Here is a 25147-nt window from a genome sequence, read left to right on the forward strand (position 1 = left end):
CTTATAAATTGTGCTACAGAATTTCTTTTTGAGGCAATAATAATACTTTTAAGTTTATTACTGTTTTCAACCCACACTAAACTGTGCCTGGCACACAGAAGACAATAAATGTTTGTTGAATGCATAAATTTTGTTGGGTAGGCATCCTCATTAAGAAATATAACGGAATATTGAATCTCCACTCCATCATGTCCTTCCAATTTTCTAGATGATGCCACCATCTATGACTATTCCCTAGGTACTATTTTTTTGTTTTTGTTTTATGTAAACTTGACAGATCTCAGGACAATTGGACCCTTTTTTCCCTCTTTTAGAAACTTTGTGACGTCTATTACCCACCCTTGTCCAAGGGCTGATATGCTCTTTGATTACCTCCTACTTTGATAATTCCAGTTGCTTCATTGCCATGGTTCTCTTTCTCTGCTTATTGACCAAATAGAGAAAGAACTATAATAATTTCTTATGCAATGGACTGAATTTTAATGAAAAGCCCCTGCGAAACTTTCATATTAGTGCAACTGCATTAAAAATACTGCACTTTTTTTGCTGTTCATTGAAGTTTCTCCCTATTGAATACTTTAACATTTTAAGCCTTAAATATTTATTTTGTGATGTCTTCTCTCTTTGAAATGTCTCATTACCCATATTGTACTTCTCTTTCATTGATTCTGAACACTTTGTATTGTCCTTTCTGTCTCTATGCCTTTGAGTCTCAAAAGAGAAGACAGACTCTTATTTCTTTTGTATGTAATATTTTACATACTTCTTCATTTCAATGACTTCCGTTCCTCAGCATCTATTATTTGCACAAAATGTATTTCAATGATCTGAATAGTTTTGTTTTTTTGCTATTTTACATTTAAATATTAAGTGCTAGAACAATTTTTAAAATATTTTATGAAGATAGTTAATGTCCTATCATAGTACTTAAACAAAATATATGTACATACATAAATAATGATTATAATATGTAATTTTTTAATTTAATATAATGTAACTACAGGTAATAAAACTCAATAATTGATTCTATGCATATATTTGATAAGTAATTGATACAAGAAATAATAATTTCTTGTATAGAATATTATATTTTAAGTACATTACATATCTTTACTCACTATATGTATATATACATATATGTGTATATATGTATATATGTATTTATATGTAATATGTGGTTACATTCACATACATTTTTGAGCATCACTTGATAAATTATCACATGCAATATTTATACTAACGCTGCATGTTTAAGAACTTAGCTAAAATTTTTTCCTTCCACTCTTAGACAATACTTTGGATTTTAAACTGTCAAAGGTGATCACATAAGAAAAAATACTTTGTAAATTATTAAACACTATGTTCATATAGAATTTTTCTGTAAAATGGCAACGTTTCATGAGCAAAGCAATTAATAAGATATTTAGTTTCTATAGAAAAGTTATACATGAAATCTTATTTCACAATGCAAAATTCTCTTTATTAATGAGCACATCTTTGAAAATTCATCTATGGGCTTTTAATCTTTGTCATTTCTCACCATAATCAAATTTCTTTTTCATTCTTGCTTAATTTCTTTACACCTTGTGTTTTTTCTCCCAGGCCTTGTAGCATTTTTGGTTAATTTCACTTAATTTTCTTAGTGTGTTGTCTTGTTATGTTTATCAGGAACCCATTCATTTCTTCTCTTGTTACTTTTTATGTAGATTATAGATTTCTCCTATTATTCTTATTCATTTATTTCCTATATGATACCTTTTTTATCTTTCAAGTTGGTCTCTCTACTGATTTGATTTTTAGAGTTCTGAAAATTCTCCCCTATATAGATGAAAAGAAATTACCAGATTCCCACTGAATTCTTTTTCTATCAACAAATATGAATACAGTTGGGCATACATTAATAAAATTTATGGATTCCCCATGAGAGTGAACTCCCAATACTTGGAACCTGTGTTTTTATTTATGCAGTAGTTTTTAGGAAATCATCTTTCATACACAAAAACATACCCACTGATAGTGCATGGATAAGCAGTTTCAGCATTGCCCCAAATAAGCACACGCTCTCTGCACCATGTATTTGGATGTCAATTCCAACTAGGTTCAATATTGTTTATTCTCATAAATTATATTTTTAACCATTCCACTCAATAAAAGTTTGCTTAAGCAAAAACCTTATCAAATTTTCTATCACAATGAACTTGCAGAATAAAAAAATACATACTTAAAAGAATAACTTATAATTTTACTAATTAAATGCTTGTTAAATTAGAAGGGAAGTCTTTTCAAATGAACACTGAAATTATAATTATTAAAAATAAAAGGACTTATAAACAGAATGGGTAATATTTATGTTGAAAACTGTAATTCAGAAAAATAATTGAACATTTAGAATGGCAACCAAGATTTACATATAACTAGTGTAATTAATAGAAAACTGTCAAGAAAACTTTTACCTTTTGGAGGTCCTGTCAGGAGCTTGGAGGTTGTGGGAGACAAAATGTAAATTTTTATAAGGATGAATGATTTATAGGTGTTAACAACCTCTCTGGTTCATGCATATTCACCAGTTTGCTTTTAATCAAACCAAATCAATGTTTATAGTGTAGTTTGCATTTTTAGATTACAGGGTCAACTAGGATAAATCTTCCTATAATTCCCCAAGTTACATTTCCAATCACTTTAGAGAAGAGCAGTAACAACTAGCTCTCCAGGCATACGGAGGTCCCTATGTAAAGATAAATTTCTGAAATTCTTTTTTAATTATTTAAGACATCCTCTTATTAAGTATTCCATCATCCACTGGAATAGGATGAAACATACATCACCTCCTGGGTTTTATATCTCCGAATGCTAACAAAACATATTGGCAGATAATTCTCTTGTTAGCAGAAATTATGTCCTAGAGAAACTTACCATGGTTAATGGAAGGCACAAATTTCCATCAACAAAAATCTCAGAGAGGACATCAAGCATGCTGACAGTTTGTGTGTGTGTATGGGGAGGGATGTTCCTATTCAGTGCAGCTTCACCCCACAGTAGAGCAATTACTGCAACCCATGTCCATCCTGGTTCCTGGGCCCTGATAAATCAAATAATCACTAATTTGCTTAATTTCTCCTTTTCTAGTGAAAGGAGGAGAGATAGTATTAGCTTCTTCCCCAGAAGTCCATGAAAATATAGAATTAGAAAAAGAAGTCGTTGAGAGGAACATGGGGAAGCACGAAAGGCCCATTTTCTTTCTCAGATAGTCATCATGCACACTGAGGACCACTCGGAGCCCAAGGAATGTGCCCTAAGTCTAAGGGATAACAAAGTTTGCTGAACTTGGATGTCCTTGTTCAGCTTTAACTGCCCAACAGAGAATTTCATTTCCTCATTCTACAACACTTTTTTTCAGTGGGCCTTTATTTCCTGGCTACTTTCTCAGTCAGTGGTTGTCCTGCTCTTAAGACAATTCACGTCTAACTTTGCAGTGTGCCATCCACCCCACTTAACCACCTCTAATCTTTTCTAATAAATAGTACTACAATATATGAGTCCTTCCAAAGGTGACCTTGATGAGGATGTTGCTTGAGTGGCTAAGGAAAACCACTGGGGGTTAAAGCTTGTGAGATGGATCTTTTATTCTGTAAATCCATGACTATCACACACAAATGATTAGAATGCGAGATGATAGAAAGAAAAAGTGAATCAAGATCAAATGGTTCTCAATTCCTGGCAGTGGAGAGCCAACTGAAAACATCAGATAACTAAGTTCAGACTCTAATTCACTGAATTATGACTCAACTTATATTTCATTTCATTTCTTTTTTTCCTTTCCTTTTTTTTTTTTATCCAAGGAACTAGAAATGAGCATTCATTCCACATTGCCTAGATAATGGCAACCAATGCCATTATTTGAGAATCATCCTTTTAACACTATAAAGCTGGCAGATTAAATATGCTTGAGAAAAAAAAGCCATCCACTTAAAGTTAATCCTGCTTGTTAGCTTAGTAAATAACAAAAAAAGAAAAGAAAAAATAGCCCACTTGTTTTTTTCAGAAGCATATTCTGAAATGTAAAAATATTAGCCAAGTTTATATCTTACTTAAGTTGCTTTGCCTAATTCTTAAAAGATTTCTAGTATTTTATGTGCCAAAATGACATCAATGCAAAATATAATTTGGGAAAGAATAAATTTTGAAGTAGTACAACTATAATTTGTGATAGCTGGTTTAATCTTTTGGGAATGACAGCGCTAGTGAGCTTTATTGTTTTTTTTAAGTTACAAATGGTCTCAATATTGAATTCTTTGTAAAAAAAAAAAAAAAGATTCTTCCTTGAACTCAAAATAGCACTTTTGATTATCCTGCATGGTATTATTTGTCTATGTTTATTTTCTGGTTGAATTCAACTGACGTCTGTGCATTTTTTCATAAAAGGATATGAAAAATCCCGAAGCTTAAACAACATAGCGGGCTTGGCAGGCAATGCTCTGAGGCTCTCTCCAGTAACATCACCCTACAACTCTCCTTGTCCTCTGAGGCGCTCTCGATCTCCCATCCCATCTATTTTGTAAACCAAACTGCATCAGTCGGCTAAATTGTATGAATTCAAGTACTGTCTACCCCATAATGGAGATAATTAAATGTAGAGTTACTCCAGGCTCCATTAAATACAGTTTAAATCCTGCATGATACTACTATTTGAAGTCAGAAATGCCACTTGGGTAGCTAACAAATCTTATCCTGGCTTTAAAGATTACCTAAAGTAGTGCTACTTCTCCATGTTAATCGCTCTGGTCTCCTTTCGCAATAAAATGACAGATAGTGTCAGCTATTGGCCAGTACACTAATACATAAACATATCTTCAGGGAGATAGATTTAGAACAGTGTGCTTCCTAATGCCAATCACTTCATTGGACCTTCATTTCTTGTGACTCTTAACCATTTTGAAGATGTTTGGGATCCTCTCTTGATTGCACACGACATGACTCTGGTCAGCTCATTTGCATGGACCATCTTGTCTCTATCACCTGAAAGCAATGTCACAGAGTCCGGGGACCGTGGATGGCTCAGGATATGTGTACTTGCATCGAACCATCCTGCTGATATGAAAGCCCTGGTCAACTGTTCTGCACGTGGAATTGTGGGGCAGGGAGGGCGAGTGTCTCCTTGGCATTTTTTTTTTCCCTTATTCTTTGAAAGAAATATTTGTCTTAACTAGTTTAATTTCTTGATTGATTTGCTTTTCTTCAAAAATGCTGTATTGGAGTTCTGAATGTCTCTGGTTGTTTGCACACAGATAACTGCAAAGAGGTTGTCATTACTGGTTACACGCAAGCTGAGGCCAGAGCTCTTACTTAATGGCTTGGGGAAGGCACAAAACATGAGAGAAAGGTAACTGCCGGCCAGGCTTGCATTGTTTAGCCACGAATTGCTGCTTGGTACTAGAGTCATACATATATATATGTATATATATACATATATATATATACATATATATATGTATATATATATTTTTTAATCCCAGGATTTGTCATCATTTTCAGAGGCAAAGTGCCAAATATCACCTAAAGCTCTCGTGTCCCCCCTTTTTTTTTTACCCCTTCCTTTATTCTTATTTATTGATTTTTGTGCAAACATCAAAGATTATCGTGGTTCACAGGAGGCTTTTTTTGACCAGCCTTAAATTTCTGACTCACAGGATTGATCGGATTTTCAGGCAGTGTTTAACCAGGTGCTTTTGTCCTGTATGTTGTTCTGTCTGTCTGTCTTAGTTCCCTGTCTTAAATGTATATGCCATCCGTCTTCATGTAGCACAGAAATGCCTTGATAAGATGTTCATGATTTTAGTCCTGGGTCCTCTCCCCTGCCCCTGCCTTCTCCGCTCTTTGGAACAGCCTCTCTGCTTTGTGTACAAATGAATGACGCCCTGTAGACTACCTAAGTTAATCGGTACTGTGAACCTTTTTTGATAAGCAGGATTTAAGCAGCAGTGTCACCATCACATTGGTTGCTTGCTGCACTGTCAGTTTCTACTATCTAGCAACCAGCATTCATCACTACACTCCAGCAAAACCGCGAGGGAGTTTTATTCAGTCAAAGTGGAAGAAATTCTGTTTACAACATCCCTGTGAATGCACTTGGGATAGTGTGTCTGGTGTATTGGGTGCGTGAGGGAAGAAAAATGCCATAATATAAATTGAGGGATAAACAATATTTCTAAGGCATTCAGGATCCTTGAGACTGTTGATTAATTCTTAATTCTCATGTTTATTTTTTTTTGTTAGGAAGACAAATGTCATTTTTATTATTGGCCACATAACACCTATTACTCTCTATCCCTAAGTCCTAAAGCATGAACTGCATGTCAGAGATCTTGTACAGCAACGGATTTACCCAGACGTACACATCTGATATTTAGAGATTCAGTGATCCTTTTAATAAGACCACACTTAGGAAGTTATAATGACATATGGCGTTGTGGTAAAGGAATTAATATACTGTCTGGTGCTGCTGTTATTGACTACAGTGTTGTACAGAATCTGTCATGGATTTCTGACTGCTGAAAAAGGGACAATGGGATTTAGCCACACCAAGGACTGTACCGGAAACAGACTTCTGCTGCTGAATGTGCCCTGATGCGACCAGGTAGCACTTGGAAGAGGTCCCTGCATCTTCGCAAGGCATTTAAAGCTAGAAAAGAACTGTGGCTGGAACTCATTTGGTGCTCCCCATATGAGTGGTCTGCTGTGGACTGGCCAGTAGCTGTGAAACAATTGTAAACACCAACACGTGGGCATGGGTCGATAGCGTCAGCCATCTCACATCCAAGGACACCAAGTCCATGACCAACATCTCTGAAGCTTCGAGTAAGGCCCGTACCTCTGTGAATTGCCCCTCTTGGGCCTGCAGTAGATCGTGCTGTGAATCATACAAGGCAGTGATATTGGTGTAGTACAGACGTGTCCTAATTTCCCTTCTTTCTCCTTTGTTGTTTGAATCCATGAACATTGACGGTATCTTTTTTTTTTTTATAAACCACTTATGTTATCAGCTTGTCTTTGTTGTGAAATTTTCAGTGCCTATTTATCAAAACTAACCTGTTTTTTGTCACATGTATGTTTAGTTCTGGAAAATCATTATGACTTTAAGAAAAAACTCACCAACATTATTCATGGTTTAAGTCCTTTGTCATCGTTACCTCAATTATAAATATTACAGAAAATAAAATTCTGGTGATGAGAGTATTTTTTTATTAAATGATCAAGGAGTAATGTCAGTATATAGTAGAGTATTAATCAAATTATATCCTAAAATGTATATTTTGCATAAAAGAGATATTCTTCAATCAATTACTTTTTTGTGAGTTTTGTGGCAAACGAAACTTGTACTTGTCTTTAAAACTGTTGTAGTCGAAACTGTGTAAGAATTCTTCATCTTGCTTAATCAATATTTCCAGAATCGATTAGTTCCCCTGGGATTCTGAATATAACATATAACCTAATTATGAACCTCTGTATCGTGGACCTTTTGTGAACATTTCAAGGTGCATGCACAACCTTGGCGATAACAGATGGATATGTAACTAACTGAAATGAAGAATAAAAGGCAAATAAGCTGGGGATGATCTTGACTCCTATCTGATTAAATTATTCATATTCTTTTCTTGGCTCTTCTCTTTGTTTTGGAATTTTCAACAGACTGTACTATTTTTATGTTTCATGGTACCAAACCAGCTAGTCACACATAATACAAGGAATTTGGGATGAAAGGATTTATACATATACAGAAGTCCCTCTTTCATTCAAGTCTTGGGCATGTAGCCAGTGTTTTCCTCTTCTAAGTGCTTTGCCTGCCTAAATTTCTCTTATAATTCTGAGATGGAAAATTATTAATTATGTTGCTCTCCAATATTTATATGGTACTTTATGACTGATACTGAATTTTCACTCATACTTTCCAACTTAATCATCACAGCACTTCTGGAAGTCAATGTGTTTTATTTTCATTTTATTGATGGTGAAGCTAAGGATCAGAGAGGCAGAACTGTTTACTTATATTTTTGCCACAGATACTCTTCTCTGCCATAATTTCTTATGGTTTTAATATTTACTGAGCCTCTTGTAAATGCCTTATCTTCTAAAGATGGCTTCGGTCTCAATATTGGGTAATGGACCTCTGTTTTGGCAGCACACCACACATAGCTAACATTCCATTATATTGTGGGGTTATGTGTAAATTTACCCTGTAAAATCTATGAAACTATCAGGATTAAGGGAAGGGTAAAATGAAAAAGAGAAATCAGGTTGGCAAATCCAACACTTTCTTATTATGCACCAATAGAATCTTTGCTACATCTAAAAATGCTCAGTGTTGATTATTAAGAGTCTATTAAGAAACTGAGTTCATAAAAGGGAATACGTCTAGATATAATTACTGATAAAATGTTTTTAATGATGGTGTCAGCATGCAAAATTTACTGTAAAGAGGAAAAATGCACAAGAAGGGGGAAAGAATGCATTTTAATAGATGATAATTACCATCAAATTTTGACTAAAAGAATCAAGATTAAATAGTCATGAATGAAAAGTGAAAATACTCACTTCATCTTTCAAATAAATCACAAAACAGACTAATGGAATAGCAATAGTGAACTTATCTTGGAAAGAGACAATGAATATGTTAAAAGGCTATATTACAAAGCAGGGCCTCTGGAGGATTTATAGCGTGCTTGAAGACATTTAGAGCTAAGTGAATCTATTCATTTATGATGATGATGATTAAAATATGCGGCTTAAAATTTTTCCTTACTGACAAAAATTGTCTCCCTTCCAGTTTCCCCTGACAAAATTCAATTAATTGTTTAAATTCTTGATTATTAAACTATAGATATATATTAATTTTCTCTAACATGGATTCAGTATCATTAATATTGATCCTAAATTTAATAATTTCCTGTTCTCCCCTAAACTGTTTCAAAAATATTTTTTCATTATTGTCTAAAAATTAAATAATTGTATTGAATAAGTATTACTTGATTTTTTTTCTTTAATTATACTGTCATTCAAAGTGATGGACCACTGAATATGCATTTTTAAAAAGATTTATTTATTTAAGAGAAAGAAAGCACGCATTAATGAGAGCAGGGGAGGAGGGGAGGCAGGAGAGGGAGAGAGAGAACCTCTAGCAGACTGCGTGTTGAGCACAGAGCCCGATATGGGGCTCCTGGTGGGGTTCCATCCCACAACAGCCAGACCATGACCCAAGAAATCAAGAGTCGGACTCTTAACTGACTGGGCCACCCAGGAGCCCCTGAATATGTGTTTTGAACAGCAAGATCTTCAAAGACTATGGCGACCTCATCTACAATCCCGCATAAACTAATTTTATAAAAAAAATAGATTATTTTTTAGAGCAGTTTTAGGTTCACAGCAAAATTGAGCAGAGAGCAGAGAGAGTTCCCATTTTCCCCTTGACCCCACACATGCACAACCCCCCTTATTGTCTGTGTCCCACACCATAGTCATATATTTGCTACAATCTGTGACCCTACGAAGACATATAATTATCACCCAAAGTCCTTAGTGTACATAAGGGTTCACTCTTGGTGTTATATGTTCTATAGATTTGTTAAACGTGTAATGGCATGTATCCAGAACTGTAGTACCATAAAGAGGAGTTTCACTGCCCTAAAAATCCTCTGTGCCCATCCCATCTTTCCCCTTCACCCTTGGCAGTCACTGATCTTTTACTGTCTCCATAGTTTTGCTTTGCCAGAATGTCGTGTAGTTGGGATCCTACTATATGTAATCTTTTCAGATTGACTTGTTTCACTTAGTAATATGCATTTAATGTTTCTCCTTGCCTTTTCATGGCCTGGTAGCTCATTTCTTTTTAGTGCTGAAGAATATTCCATTTTTTTTAATGTATCCCAGTTCATCCAGCCGCCTACTGAAAGACATCTTGGTTGCTTACAAGTTGACAATCATAAATAAAGCTGCTGTAAACATCTGTGTAAGGTTTTTGTGTAGATAGAAGTTTGTGATTCATTGGCTAAATACCAAGAGCACGATTACTGAATCATATGGTAAGAGTATGTTAGCTTATACTCATTTTTTCATTTGGACCTCTTACATCGTCAGCAAAACTACAGTTCTAATTCATCTTTTCAGTGCCAATCATGTGCACCACATGGATTACTTATAAATTTGCTGTTCATTTCCAGATGTAAATATATTGGTTGATTATTGACCAGCAGATTCTTTCTCTTTAAAAATGCAATTTTGGGGGGAGAGGGGGGTGCCCAGCTGGCTTATCGGTTAAGCGTCTGCCTTCAGCTCAGGTCATGATCCCAGGGTCCTGGAATCCAGCCCAGGTTTGGGCTCCCTGCTTAGCTGAGAGCCTGATTCTCCCTCTCCCTCCCTCCCTCCCTGCTCATGCTCTCTTTTGCTATCTCACTCTCTCTCCAATAAATAAATGAAATCTTTAAAAATACAACTTTTAAATAAAATACAGGAAAAGTTTCTATAAAATAAAAAAAAGTTAACTATAATTCCATAATTTCCTACTCCACAAACTAAATAGTTTCATTTTGTCGATTTGCCTTTTTTCCTTTTTTATCCTCATTTTATAATTTTAGCGTACTGTGGGAGTGCGTGTATATATGTGTGTATTTAACCAGTCATTTCAGTCATGCTTCAGTTTGGCCTTTCAGCTTTCTTGCCTCAGGTCATTCTTCCTCATGGGTGGTGTTCTAACTCTGCGCATGCTCAGGGAAGCACCCCAGGGCCCCACGATGAACACAACATCACCTCTGTCATTGAAGAACTCCCATCTAGTGTTTTGGTCCCTTTCTGGCTCTGCATCAGAAAAGCTGTTGGAGCCCTTTATTTTTTTTAATTTTTTAAGATTATTTTCTTATTCATTTGAGACACAGAAGAGAGAGAGCATGGGGTTGGGGAAGAGGCAGAGGGAGAGGGAGAAGCAGGCTCCCTGCTGAGCCAGGAGCCTGAGCGGGGCTCGATCGAGGACCCTGAGAACTTGACCTGAGCTGAAGGCAGACGCTTAAGGACTGAGCCACCCAGGCGCCCCTGTTGGTGCCCTTTAAAACTACACCTGGCTGTGCTCAGCTTGAAATTATTTCTGGGGATGAGGCCTGGACATGTATGTTATTTTTAAAAAGTAAAGTGTTATGCATATGTATTATTAACAAATAAAACAAAACAAAGAACAAACGCCCCACAGATGTTTCTTCTAACATGGCCTAAAGTAAGATAGATATTTGAAATTACTATAATAGAATAGCATTTTTCCTAAACATTTTGCACATAGGTATATTGTTTTAGCAATTAAAATGTGAAAAAGATGCATAATATCCCCTTAGGTTAATGTTCTATATATATTCATTCCCCTCAGCTATTCATGATTTCTATTTTTTTCCTATTTTCTATTATAAATCAAGAAGGAGTGACCATTTTGTGTATGTGCATTTTTATTTTATTTTTTGACAGGGAGGGCTTTTCTCAAAAATTATTCTCAAAATGGAATTATTGGCCTAAAGAGTGTGAAAAATTTCATGACCATACTTTAAAAAACTACTTTCCCATAGTCATATAATGTTACATTTCATCAGCAACAAATGAAACTGACATTATCAGGACAATTTTCTTAGCTGCATTACAATTTGGAAAAATTTTCTTTTGCTTAGAGTAATTTTATGTATATGATTAAATTAACATGAGTTGAACCATTACAGATTTTATAAATATCATGTCTCTACTTACCTTCCAGTTTAGCTAGTCATTTACTAGCAGGCCAGCCAAGTATCTTTATTAGGAAATTCTTTTTTTTTTTTTTTTTTCATTTTGGAGCCAGATTTCAAATTTGGAATAAAATTTGATGTATTACTGTTTGTAAAATAATGCATATATATTGTAAACCCATAGAACTTGCGTCTTCATATTTCAATATATTTCTCATAGTAAAACAAATGAGATACGGATATTCCATGAAATTCAAAGTCGAGTAACTTTTTTAGGGGGAATGAATTTTCCTATAAGCCAGGAAGAGTTGTCACAGCAAAATGATTTAAATACTTGGGAATTAAGTGAAATTTTCACATTTTTATTAAGAGTCAATAGTGACATGAAATGGCTAAAAATACCACCATATGAAAAAGATTCTTAATTTAATTTGAATGTGGCAGTTCCTGAAACCTTTCTTTAACCAATGGTCTCAGGGTTACATAACTAAGAGGTTACATAAAACCAATTCTTTCTTAATGGCCCAAAGAAGCTATATTAAGATGTGCTTAATTTGCTGATCAAAACCAAACCAAACCAAACCAAACCTGTAACTTCAATGCAAAGGATTCAGCATGAAGTCTGTAGCTAAGGAATTACTGTGTTTGTATATGTATTTTCCTCGAGAGCTCACATTTGTCAGTAACGGTTTCTCTGGAAACAAGGGCGCTAGTTTAAATGCTCTACATGATCTTCCTTCTTGTTGCAGTCACTGTTCCTTCTCGCTTTGGGTGCTGGCAAGAAGCTTAAAAAAAAAATTATAGGAATTCTGGAAGGATGCTGGTAGAAATTTCCAGAATCTAAGATAGTAACGATTAAAAAACACACTCATACACACATCTGGATATACAAAGAGAAAGAAGAGGCATAAGATGAAGTAGCAAATACTGAATATGGCCTGAAGCCAAGGTCATTTAGTGTGAAATAAACAAAAAGACAAGTCAAAGATAAAGAAATAATTCTATAATTCTGCTTTACAAACCATGTTGGAATAAGTTCGTCACAAAAAAGCCAGATGTTCTTTTCAACGGAGACCTTGAAAGGTTTACATTGCATATCAAGGAGTTAGAAGAGACCCTATTTTCACATTCCCTAGCAAAGAATGAAGTTAGCAACTTTCTCTTAGATGCCCTGTTTTTATTTTCTTCTTTTAGTTTTGACAAAAAAAAAAAATTCTTCCTTTACATTAATATGAAGGTTAAATCCTTTCAGAATCAACTGACGACTTTAAAAATATAAAATATTACTGGCTTTATTTTGTTTTATGTATATAACACATATTTGTACAGGCTTTTGGTCTGATTCATTGCAGGGGCAAAATATAATGACAGAATACCACTGAGGACATACTGCTTTTTTAGTGTGCAACTTCTTAATGATACAAATGAGATTCCTAAGGCAAATATCATTAAAAGGTTTATTTTCCAAACTTAAAGTTGTTAAGGTTTAGATCGATCTACTTATATTTTTGGAATGGATAATTCTATGCAGAAAAACGATTACATTAAGTGTCAAAATATTAAGGTGGACGAAGACAGTTTGCCTTTTAATAACAGCTATTCTTGGTCCCGAATGTCCATGTATTGATATGTGCTTTATTGGACACAGAAAAAGGACACCAGAATTAATACTTAAAAACCATTCTCTGACATATGTGGTCCACTAGAGGACCAGAGGCAGAAATTTCTGTTGCCTCACACCATCAAAAAATCCTTTACCTAACCATGCCTCGTTAAATATGAGATTGTTTCTCATGTTAAATATCAGGTTACATATTACCTAAAAAGCATTGAATTACCAACTGGTAGTTATGACCAAGATGTCTTAACATTCTCCTCAGCTTGACTAAACTTTAGACTTATTTTTTCTTGACTGAGGCCCCTGACCTCCCTTTTCTTAAAGCATTTACTTTAGAAAACTTGATGTTGTTAAGTTCTTTCTCTATTCCTTGGAAATATAAATTTTCTTCTAGCTCTTGCCAGTTACGACCCAAGTATGTCTTGTCTCAAGTGCTTGGGAGCCATTCCTTTAAAAGATAATAATTATGAAAGTGCCCCTTTCCACCAGTGTCTGTGGGAGGATAGGAGCTTAACTTCCATAAATGCCAGTTAGCGAGCACAGATGGCCCAACCCCACTGACCAACCTCTCCCCAAATGTCCTCCAGTGTTCTTCTTCTCACTCACCCCAGTGCTTAAAACTCTCCTGCTTTTGTTTTAACAGAGTTGAATTCAATCTGTCTTCCTTATTGCAATTGTCCTGAGTCTTATTTCAATAATCTTCATCTTCCTTGCCTGTTTAACTGGCATGACATAATTTGTTTTCGACAGTTCCTTGGTACATATTATATGTTGTGAATCACAATAAAACAACTTTGAGGACTTACAGGAAAGGAGTAGGGGTGGGGAGGAATTCCAACGACTCTGCAACTTACTTTAATTCTGAAACAGATCTTTAGAAGATTTTCATAATATTATAAATATTATTTAAAAATGATTAAAACTCAATTGCTTGCTTTCCTTTTTGGAAACAGTTAAGTGCCCTCTTTTTCAGATGGTTAAATTGACAGGGGCCTGTAGTCAACTGATAAGTTGCTGCCATTCCTCTCTTCTCATTTCACTGTCAAGGAACATGATAAAATGAGTTAGTTGGGCTTGTTCCTTTTCTGGACACTGACCCTTAGGGTTCCCAGCAGGCATTCATCACCCCATTTCTACTGCCTGGCACATTACTAGGCTCATAAAAGAATTTTAACACGTTTTTTTTTAAAGATTTTGTTTATTTATTTGACGCAGAGAGAGACAGCAAGAGAGGGAACACAAGCAGGGGGAGTGGGGGAGAGAGAAGCAGACTCACCACTGAGCAGGGAGCTCCATTTTGGGATGTGGGGCTTGGAGTTCGATCCCAGGACCCTGGGATCATGACCTGAGCCAAAGGCAGATGCTTAAAGACTGAGCCACCCAGGTGCCCCAACACATTTTTTTTTTAATTGAACTGTTACTTAGACTGATTTTTCTGAAATTCATTTCTTACTGTGTTCTCCCCTAGTTATTCATCTATCAAAGTCAGAATAAAACACAAAATTTCAAGCTTGCCATTTTATCATTTGGCTTCTTTTACTTGCTTAGGGTCAACTATTTATTCTTTTCACTTGGTTTCTTTGTTCAGTATCTCCAGAGCCTCACAGGTATCTGGGATATCTAGACGCTGTGTTTATCACTGTCCCCGAAGCCCTTGCTGTCCTGCCCCACCCATTGGACTGGACCTTCTCAGACACTGCTATCAGTCTAGATTAAACTTCAATTTGCCACAGACTTTGGTTACAGTATTTTAAACCTCTTCTATAATTCTTTAAACCGTTTCAACAGCAAATGCCACAGTTAATTCACTTTACAGATCTCCTCTGGGGCCTCATCTCCATAATTAGCACTAGGAATTAGGTCCCATTGTGCTGTGATAAACCCAGTTAAGATAGATCTACTTGGCCTATGGTAAAGAAAATGGGGTTTAGAGGCAAAGTAAATTCGAGTTGGAATCTTGTTCTTATCCCTTACTAGCTGTGTGTGTTCCAGCAAGTAATTTAAACACTAAGTTATATAGAAAGTTGTCAACTGGTAAGAATAATATTACCTACATCATAATTTTGTCAAGAGTTCTGAATGAGAAGATGCATGTAATATGCTTAGTACAGTATTGTGCGCAAAGATTCTGCTCAGTAAATGTGAACTGCTATTATGATTATTATTATTATATTTTCATTGACTTTTTTTTTTTACAAAGAGTATAGCAACTTGTGATTTTTGTTCTCTAGTATTGATTTTCTTTGTGGTAGATCTTAGTGAACAAAATGTTGGCAACAGTTTCTAAACCCATTTCCAATTGCCTTTAAAGATAATGAAATATTCCTTTCGTATTTATCCTAGCATCAACATGAACAGACTTTCAAAGGATTTTCTTATTTACAGACTGTCTCCAGAGATCAAGGTATTTACATTTTATAACAATAAAGAGAAATTAGCAGAATATCTTTGGTAATTTAAAGGTTCAATATGATTGGAAATTTTTTAACATAATTTCTGAAGTATATCGAAATATATATAATTTCTCTTCTATCCTGTAGAATAAGCTAAAGAGATTCCAAGGTTACCCCAGGGTCACACCACTGTCACCCAAAATTAACTGTAATCTTTGTGGTGCCTATTGAGGATTCTTCAGAAAATTACCAAATCCACGAAAGTGCTTCATCTAGTCCTTTCACATTAGGCGTAGCTTCTACTCTAAACTGCTAAAAGATAGTGGCTGTGATCACGTGATTATTTGTTTAACTTTTTCTCACAATCCTATTAAAATGGAAAACATGTCTGCGTTTAGCATGAGAAAGGGGGGAAGCAGTAATCAATGTTGTTGACAATAGGAGTAACACAAGACTTTGGGATTGCTCTTTTTTGAGATAAAAATGAATAAAGATAGGATAACTCTTTAGGAAATAACTTGGCACATTTTTTTTTTTTTGAGTTGAGGAGAATAGAGTTGGGAAAAGAGAAAACTTTATTTAATGCTATTGAAACATATTATTTCCTAATTCAGAAGTTACATTTGGAAAATTTATAACATTGTTTCTAAAATCTGCATATTAATATGTGAAAGATTCAGTTATTGAAAAAACTAGCTAGGCTCAAAAGGTAGATAATACATTTATGTATTCGTAGATTTCTTTCTTAGAAAATAAATTGATGAACTTTATTTTTCATTCCTAGGCAAAAACAATTTTTAATTCCTTTAGTTCTACGTATGTTAAATATGAGATTTCCATTGAATATCCAAGTGGATATTTCAAGTAGGCAGGTGGGTATATAAGCCTGGAGATTAGGTAAGTGGTCTGGGCTGAAGATTTTTATTTGGCAGGTGTTGGTATAAAGACAGCATTTATAACCATCATAACAGGTTAGCAGGTGTGTGTAGGCAGAACAGAGAAGAGACCTAAGGACTGATCCTTAGGGCACTTCCACATTAATAGGTAAGGAGAGATTGTCAGGACAAACATATGAGATTGGGAATGAGAAAACATTGAGTTAGGAGCAAAACTAAGAGAATGCAGGGAACTGAAATCTTAGAAATAAAATGAATGATAGAGAAGGGGATAATCAATTGTGAGAACTGGCTGTTGCATTTAGCAATAAAGCCATTGGCAACCTTGACAAGATCAGTTTTGTTGATGCTCTTGGAACTAAAAACCCGATTTGAATAGGTTTAGGGGCATGGAAGAGAAGAACCGGACATAGCAAATGTAGAAACTCCTTTGAGGAGATTTTTTGCAAAAAGGAACAAATAGGGAAAATATGAAGTGGAATGTTTCTTTTCTAAGATGGAAGAAATAAGAGCTTATTTCTCTATAACCAGAAAAAAAATAAGGCAATGTTTTTAACTGTTTTGCAAACAAATTCTGCTTATTTCTAGACAGAGAGAAATATTTTTAAATAACACTTGATATGAATGTAATATGTGGACTCTGGATTGAAGGTGATTTCAGGTGGCCAAGAAAGAACTGAAATGGGACTTTTCTTTTATTCCTAGTAACAAAATCTGCTTTCAAATTAAACTTTGGTTGTGTTTTTAACTGTTTTTTTTTTCATAGGAGGGTTTGAAATGTGGAAGTTTGTCCTTTGGTATCTTAACCAACAACGTATTGGGGATGTCCATCTTTCAGCTGATTGATTATTGGTAGCTGAGACAAACCCTGGAATTTAAAACTGATCTTTTGGATGACTAAATTAAATATTTACCCCCAGAGAGGATAGGTTATCAGAGTGTAACTGAGAAAATTAACAGGAATAGGAAAAAAGTACTTGACATTAGCATCTTCTTTCCCTATTCCATTCCTTCCTCTATTTCATCCTTGAGAAGAGATGCTAATACATGGGTGTAAAGTCCCATTCTCAGTGAATGTGCTTGATCTTTCCAAAGAGGAAGAAAATAAAGTGCTTATAGGGAAAAGGCTAGAACTGCTCACTCTGGGGAAAAGCAAAATTCCCCACGACTGAGAAGGAAGCAGGCTTTTGAAGTGTTACCGGGAATAAAGGGTAACTGTACCCACTTCCTCACAAAGTCTGGACGGACAGCACCAACTGTGGAAAACGATATACCTAGAGATGTGGGGTCCTCGGCTGCATGGCTGATGTGATAGACAAAGATCCCTTTAACCAAAGTTGGTATTTCAATTAGAGATGTTTCCAGCTATAAGAAAGAGAATTTTTAAATATCTTAAATAGGTGTGTATTTTTTTAGGTGTAAAATTTAATTCATAGGTAATTGGTTCTTAGCATTATCTCAGCTGTTTAGCAATGTCATTTGGATCTTGCTGTCTCCCCACTTTGCCACCCTTAGCATGTTGGCTTTTATCCTTTTGCTTTTCCTATGGCATCTGTCCGGCAGCCTCATGTCACTGTTTCAGGAAGCAGAATGGGGAAGTAGCCATGGCAAAAAACAATACCAGTGAGCTTCTGCTTTTAACTCATCGCTCAGACTCCATACCACGGCTTCCAAGGTTCCACAGAGCTTGGTAAGTTGAGTCTTCAGTGTTTATAGTTTCTTTTGTTGAAGGAAGGCTAAAAAGAACAGGTGGAAGTAGAGCATGAGTCAGGGAGCCTATAGCTTCTGTTGCCCTTGACGGATTACCTTTCCCCAGGGAAAGTGCTAGTTTGAAATACAAGCATGCCTTCAGCCCTTAGTGAGAATGAAAGACTAGGAGACGGCATAAAACCTTCAGATCTTCAGAGAAACTTAGACAAAAAAGAAACCTCAGTAACGACTGTAACTGAATTTTTTGCCACGATGGCAAAGAAAGGCATAGAGAGAGAGTTAACCTGATTGCCAAAATACAGTCATGTGATGTTTCTTCTGCCTGATTTATGTGGTAGAATGAAAACTACATATGCCATCTGGCTTTATGATGTGGTTCTAATAATGACTCTGATAACTTGAAATCTCAGTCACAGGGCGCCTGGGTGGCTCAGTCGGTTAAGCATCTGCCTTTGGCTCAGGTTATGACACCAGGACCCTGGGATCAAATCCCCACATCGGGCTCCCTGCTCAGCGGGGAGTCTGCTTCTCCCTCTCCCTCTGCTGCTCCTCCTGCTTGTGCTCTCTCACGCTCTCTCTCTGGCAAATAAATAAATAAAATCTTAAAAAAAAAAAAAGGAATCTCAATCACAAAGTATAATCGATTACTGGTCTTTCAATTGATAGTATAGAAATAAATACCTAAAAAACTTGCACATAGGTACTTCAATGCGTGTTGATTTTATTGGCATGTTTTTAGCTCCAAATATTTTAAATTAAACAAGAATCAGATGATTAAAAACTCAGTCTTCATTTGGCTCTTAAGGCAGTAATTAAGAATAATTTAAAGTGTTAAAAACCAGAAAAAAATGTAATAGTATCTTTTATTTTATAGAAAACATTATGCTTTTTCAGGCATTTACAGAAACATTATGCCATTTTCATTCATATGGCATTACTTCAGAATTATAGGATTCAAATTGCAACATGCACGGTACTTAAATTCTCTTTTTAAAATTTTTTATTTCATAGATTGGAATTTATTTTTATTTTGTATCTCATAAGGATCTCCCCCAAACCTTTGCAGTATCTAGGATCTCTGAAGTTCTTTTTTTTTTTAAACTGGATAAATTTGACATGTAACATTGTGTAAATTTAAGATATACAGCATGTTACTTAGATACATTCATATATTGTAATATGGCTGTTGTCATGACATTTATCAAGTTATATATTTATAGTACAGTATTATTGTTTACATTCAATATCCTGTACATTAGCTCTCTATGGCTTATTTAGTACTTGCTACAAGTTTGTACCCTTAAACACCATCAATCTTATCCCATCTCTCCCCATCCCTGGTAAGCACTGTTTTACTCTTTGTCTTTTCTTTCTTTTTTTTAAGGTTTGACTTTTTTTAGATTCCACAAATAAGTGATGTCATACTGGTCTTTCTCTGATTTATCTCACTTAGCATAATGTGCTCAAGGTCCATCCATGCTGTTGCAAATGGCAGGATGTCCTCCTTTCTCATGCTAAATAATATTCCATTACGTATTTTTCCACAACTCTTTTATCCATTCATCTGTTGATGGCCATTTGCGCTGTTTCCATACCTTACTTATTGTGAATAATGCTTTGATAAACATGATTAAATTCTCTTTTGGTTTATTCATTAACAAATAATTATTGAATTACTAATCTTTTGCCTGGGCACAGTGGTTCAACAAACCACGGTCGTTGCTGTCATGGAATTTAGATTCTAGTAGAGAAAGAAAGAAAAATACATAAATAAATACTGTCTATCATATAACAGATGGTGATAATTGGTAGGGATGTGGAGATAGGGAGTGGATGGTGAAGTGCCATGTGCATAGGGTAGTGAAGGAACGCCTGGCACCAGAAGAAATCTGGGACAAGGGTGGTTCAGGCTGAGAGGACAGAACACCAAAGTGTTCTTGGTATGATCAAGGAGTAGCAAGGAGCCAGTGGGGCTGAAGCTGTGCAAGAGAAAGAATGTGGGGAAGGAGCTGGGGCATAGATCACACAGGGGCATTTTAGGCCATGGTAAGAACTTAGTAGAAAAATAAACAAAAACTCAAGATTATGACTTTGATATAATTAGTTGGCCTAACTCTTTTCATGTGACATGAGCACATAGTACAGAGTAAAATGTGTTAACATGCTTTTATAATGTATCTTGGATATAATTAAGTTTCATAGTAATCTGTTACATAAATAACATATGTAACATAAACGATATGTGTACAAATGTACATGGTTTTCAATGGCTCTAAAAGTGTTGACATTTTTCATCTTTTGAAGTTGAGTCTTGAGCCTCTACATACCTACAAGCTTAGGCTGACTCCTGTTAAGTTTATGCTAACGGGCTGTGTGGGTATTGTGAGCAGAGCTGCCTACACAGGGTGATTCAGCTCATGTCAAGCCCAATTCTTGCTACTCCCACACCCCAAGTTTCAAAAACATTTCTCCCACTAGCCCTGCCAGAGAGCTGGAAATTACCACATTATTCATTCCCTTGAGTTAAGGCATTGGAGGCTGCTGATAATTATTTAAACACCCTTTGAGAGGGAGGTAAATTAATCCCTATCTACTTAAAAATCTCCTCAAATCCAATGAGCTGGGTAATCATCTAGTAAGACAGTATGGGAAAGGGACAGTGTGGGATGTGAGGTTTTATAAGACGGTGGATGTCAAAGTTTGTGAACGTGTCATTTCCATGCAAGTTGTGCCAAAAAGGGATCCCTGGGCACCTGGAATCTGAATAAGGACACTGGAAGTAAAGAGAAAATTGGTTAACTTGTATTATTAATTTTACTCAGAATTACCTCTGCTCACTCTGTATAGTCTAGGGGAAAGTGTTGACTGTAGAAGCAGAAGACCTGAGTTCTAGGCTAGATTATTTCACCTTTTGCGAGGGTGAAGAATCATACAAGACAATGTATATGAAAGCACTTTCCTAAGTGATAAGCAGAAGTATGTCTCAGTGTTTGGCTCACAGCAGATAATAAACAGAGACACATTAACGTATAAGTTAGAATAAGGACATTTTTATGCAACTTTGACTCAGTCTCATGAAAGCCATAATGACAAAATATTTTAAAAGTTTTTATGTTATATATACAAAAACTATCCTTGAAAATTATTCTATCTCTGAGCATCATCCTATCCCTGACCTTTCCCATCCTCACTTCAGGATACTCATTGACATTTTTAAATTCTAAATAATTATTAAGTGATATATAACATCCATCTGATCTTAATCATATTTCTGAGCCTCAACCCATGCCATCTGCTATTTTTCTTAAAATTTTAAAGAAATAGCAACCGTTTAAAAATAGGATTGGAAGTATGTAAACCCCTTTTACTTCTAAGGAGAACTGATAAAAGTGAATTAAAAGAAAGAGAGACTCAAAGAAATTAAGTCCAGCTCCAGGTTCTGAGGAAATAGTGAAAAACATAGTCTTTCCCAAACCCACCTCCAGAGATGCCACAGAAGCAAAGGGAAGAGTTATTAGGTCTCATGTTTGATACAGACCATTTGAAACTCCTGAAACTCCTGTGGAGACAGAAGCTATTTGGGTCATGGTGTGAGGAGAAATTGACAACCAAGTAGGCCATGGATGAAAGGTCTGCTGAGAAGGAAGCTCTTACTGGATGTTTTTTTTCCTCCCCTTGGGAAGATCCTTGTCTGCCCCGTTGCAAATGAGAGGCAGAAACCAGCAGTGCCCATTGGCATTGGCCTGTGACTAAGGGACAACTGCAGAGTGGAGTTCAAGCCTTGCTGGAGTAGTAAAAATATAAAAAGAAATATAAGCATACCCACCAGCCCCTGAATGGTTTTCTTCCTCAACTCTTCTCCATTGACACTCAAGGGCTAGATGATAATCACCATGGAAGACCGCTGGAAAAAAAGAGCAAAGCTGCAGTGTAAGTGAAGAACAATTCTCAGTCAAGCCTGAATCCAAGGGGATGCCCAACCACTATCACAGCACTGCTTTTCAGGTCTCTCCCTTTGTGTCTCATAGACACACAGTCCCACGAAAGACTCTGCATAGGGCAGGTGTAAAACGTGGGATGGGAGCTCAAAACATTTTGTAGAGCAGAATGAATCACACCAAAAAAGTAATACTCTGGAAGATGAAGTGTGGTAATTTTCCTAGACAGTATCAAAAATAATGAGGAAATGGAAAATATAAATGAAACATATATTTCAAAAATAAAAGTAGAATTTCCAATATTTGTGGGAATCTCTCTAGGAGAAAAATATTGACAGTTGGAAATATTTATAGAAGTAATGACTAGGATGCTCAGAAATAAACTTAAATGAAATACCTCAGACTGAAACGCCCTAGAGAATTCCAAAGCAAAAAAAACAGAGGAAAAAACCTACTCAAAACTTCCATAGAGAAAGAGAAGATCTACTAATGAACAATAATCAAAATGACATTGGATTTTTCACCAGAATGTCTGAATGCAAGAAATTGATGCAGTAATATTTTTAAGGATTTGAAGGAAAGGAACTTTTATATCATTCTTAGAGGAAGTACTCAAACAAACAAGCCTAGAAAATGAATTCAGGGATACCGAATATGACATTGAAAGTAACATTGAGTGAATGACTAAGAAAATTATCTTTGTCCACAAATATAAGGATTAAATGCATCTTACCAATCTGTATGTTGATATATCATCTATCTATAGCTATCTGTTTATAGTCTATCTATATATCTACATATCTACCTACATTCATACTTACCTACTTACTACCTAATTTTCTATATAAAACAATCCAAGACTCAATTTATAGATGTTAACAATGTGATGAGGGGGTGGGTGTTGGGGGCTGCAAGGAGATTAAAAAGGTGCTGAGTAGTAGCAGAATGTTAAGAGTAGACACTAGATGAATAAAATTAGTATATTTAACTTTCCAATCAGATTAGTTATGTAATAATAGGCATAAAGGAAGACAAAAAACCTAAAAGGAGTGACAGATAGAAATAGAAAATAAGATGACAAAAATAAGCCCCAAGAGAACAATAATCAACATAAAAGAAAATTCTTTATACATCAATCAAAGGTTCAAGACTAACTTGAAACAAAACAACAGGAGTTTGACTATAATGATGTAGAAAAAAGATATTCTTAGCCAAAAGGAAACTGGTTTAGAAATTTTAATTTTAATAACAGATAAATAAATGTAATATGACTTTAAAAACTCCATAAGAGAAAAATAGATATGTTAGCTCTTATTTAAAAAAATGAATCTAGAACACAAGAGCTGGAATGAACATATAACTTCCTACTTTTTTTCAAGCCCACTCACAGAAATCAACATTGTTTTAGACCTCAAGGGAAACTTCATAAATTTGAAGAATCAACATCTCAAAAACTATCTTCTTTGATCATAATACAATAAAATGAAATTGATAGCAAGGGAATACCTTGAAATTCAATCTATCTGGAAACTAAAACATAAATCTTACATGAAGGAGTATCTCATAAGACAAATCAGGAAAATACTTAAAAATGCATGACAATGAGAACACAACATCCCAAAACTTCTGTGACATAGAAAAATTCTGCTTAGCAACAGATTTCTAGTTTTAAGTACATTTACCAAAGAGCAAGAAAGTGTTAATAGAAAAAATCAAGACAAACATCCATTTCAAGAAGTTTGTAGAACACTGACAGAATGATAAAGACATCCAGGCAAGTAAGGAGATAAGGAAGAGATCACTGAAATTGAAAGCAATCAAATAAAAGAAGTTTAACCAAGCAAAACCTGGTTCTTTGAAAAGATTAATAAATAGACAATCATCAGGTAATTGGTCAAGAAAAACAGAAGCAATTTAAATATAGACGAAATCCAGAATGAAAAAGAAATGTCTAACTATAGACACAACAGTGATTGCAATATAGCAAAGGAATATTATGAACAATTATATGATTACAAATTTTCAATATTAAACAGGAATGTTTAAATTTTGGATAATATATTAAATGCCAAAATTGGTGCAAAACAAGGTAGAAAACTTCAGTAGATCATTATCTACTAAAGAAATCCAGGTAGTGATTAGAGCCCATCCCATAGCCATCAGTAAGTCACAGACTTATTGTGACTTCAAACATTCAAAAGAACAGGTTACCTTTATATATATTATTGCAGAAGATGGAAATTTAAGAGTTCTCCACTTAGTTTCATGAGGTTAATATAACCTTGATTCCAAACTGGAAAATGAAAAAACAAGAAAAAAAAGACTGATAGACTCACTTAAGTTATGACACTTGCAAAAGTCAAAAAAGTATTTAAAATATTTTATAATGATCAATTAGAGTTTAGTCCAAGAGTACAAATGTTATTCCACATCAGAAATTTATCATCTTATCACATTAATTGAAGGAAAATAATTATCTCAAGAGAATCGGAAAAAGAAGTTGATAATATTAAAAATTATGTGTTTTGTTTTTTTTTAATCTCTCAGGAAGCCAGAGATAGAATCTTTCATAGCTTATAGAAAGCTATATACCAAACCCCCGCAGGAAATTTAGAGAAAAATATTTGCTTTTTTTTTAAGATCAGCATGACCACAGATATATCTTAGCACTGTTATGTTACAACATTTTACTAAATGTCTTGGCCGAGTTTGTAAGAAATGAAAAGGCAATAAAATGTATAAGGATTAGAAGGAAGGAAAAATACTGTCGCTTTTTGCAGAATACTTGATAACCATACAGAATCACTTGGAACACTATGGAACTAATAAAACAATTTTTAAAGCT

The 25147-nt window shown here is 35.1% G+C and overlaps 1 protein-coding gene across 18 annotated transcripts in view; it reads left to right on the forward strand.

Annotated features, from left to right (window-relative positions):
• Positions 1 to 7795, forward strand: part of KCNC2 (potassium voltage-gated channel subfamily C member 2) — a 188869-nt gene extending 181074 nt beyond the window's left edge. For 2 of the 18 annotated variants that reach the window (XM_073900647.1, XM_073900655.1), the window contains 2 exons: positions 5286 to 5380; positions 6516 to 6649. In XM_073900647.1, the coding sequence (XP_073756748.1) occupies positions 5286 to 5347 (62 nt within the window). In that variant the 3' untranslated portion in view covers positions 5348 to 5380; positions 6516 to 6649. Of the gene's footprint in view, positions 1 to 4422 lie in introns of all 18 variants that reach the window. The other 16 variants (XM_073900643.1, XM_073900645.1, XM_073900641.1 and 13 more) reach the window with 12 other exon arrangements.
• Positions 7796 to 25147: the final 17352 nt, after the last annotated feature.

Source organism: Callorhinus ursinus, unplaced genomic scaffold (genome assembly GCF_003265705.2).
Source record: "Callorhinus ursinus isolate GAN/ISIS: 27379988/994484 unplaced genomic scaffold, GSC_fseal_2.0 scaffold14, whole genome shotgun sequence".
Lineage (NCBI taxonomy): Eukaryota > Metazoa > Chordata > Mammalia > Carnivora > Otariidae > Callorhinus > Callorhinus ursinus.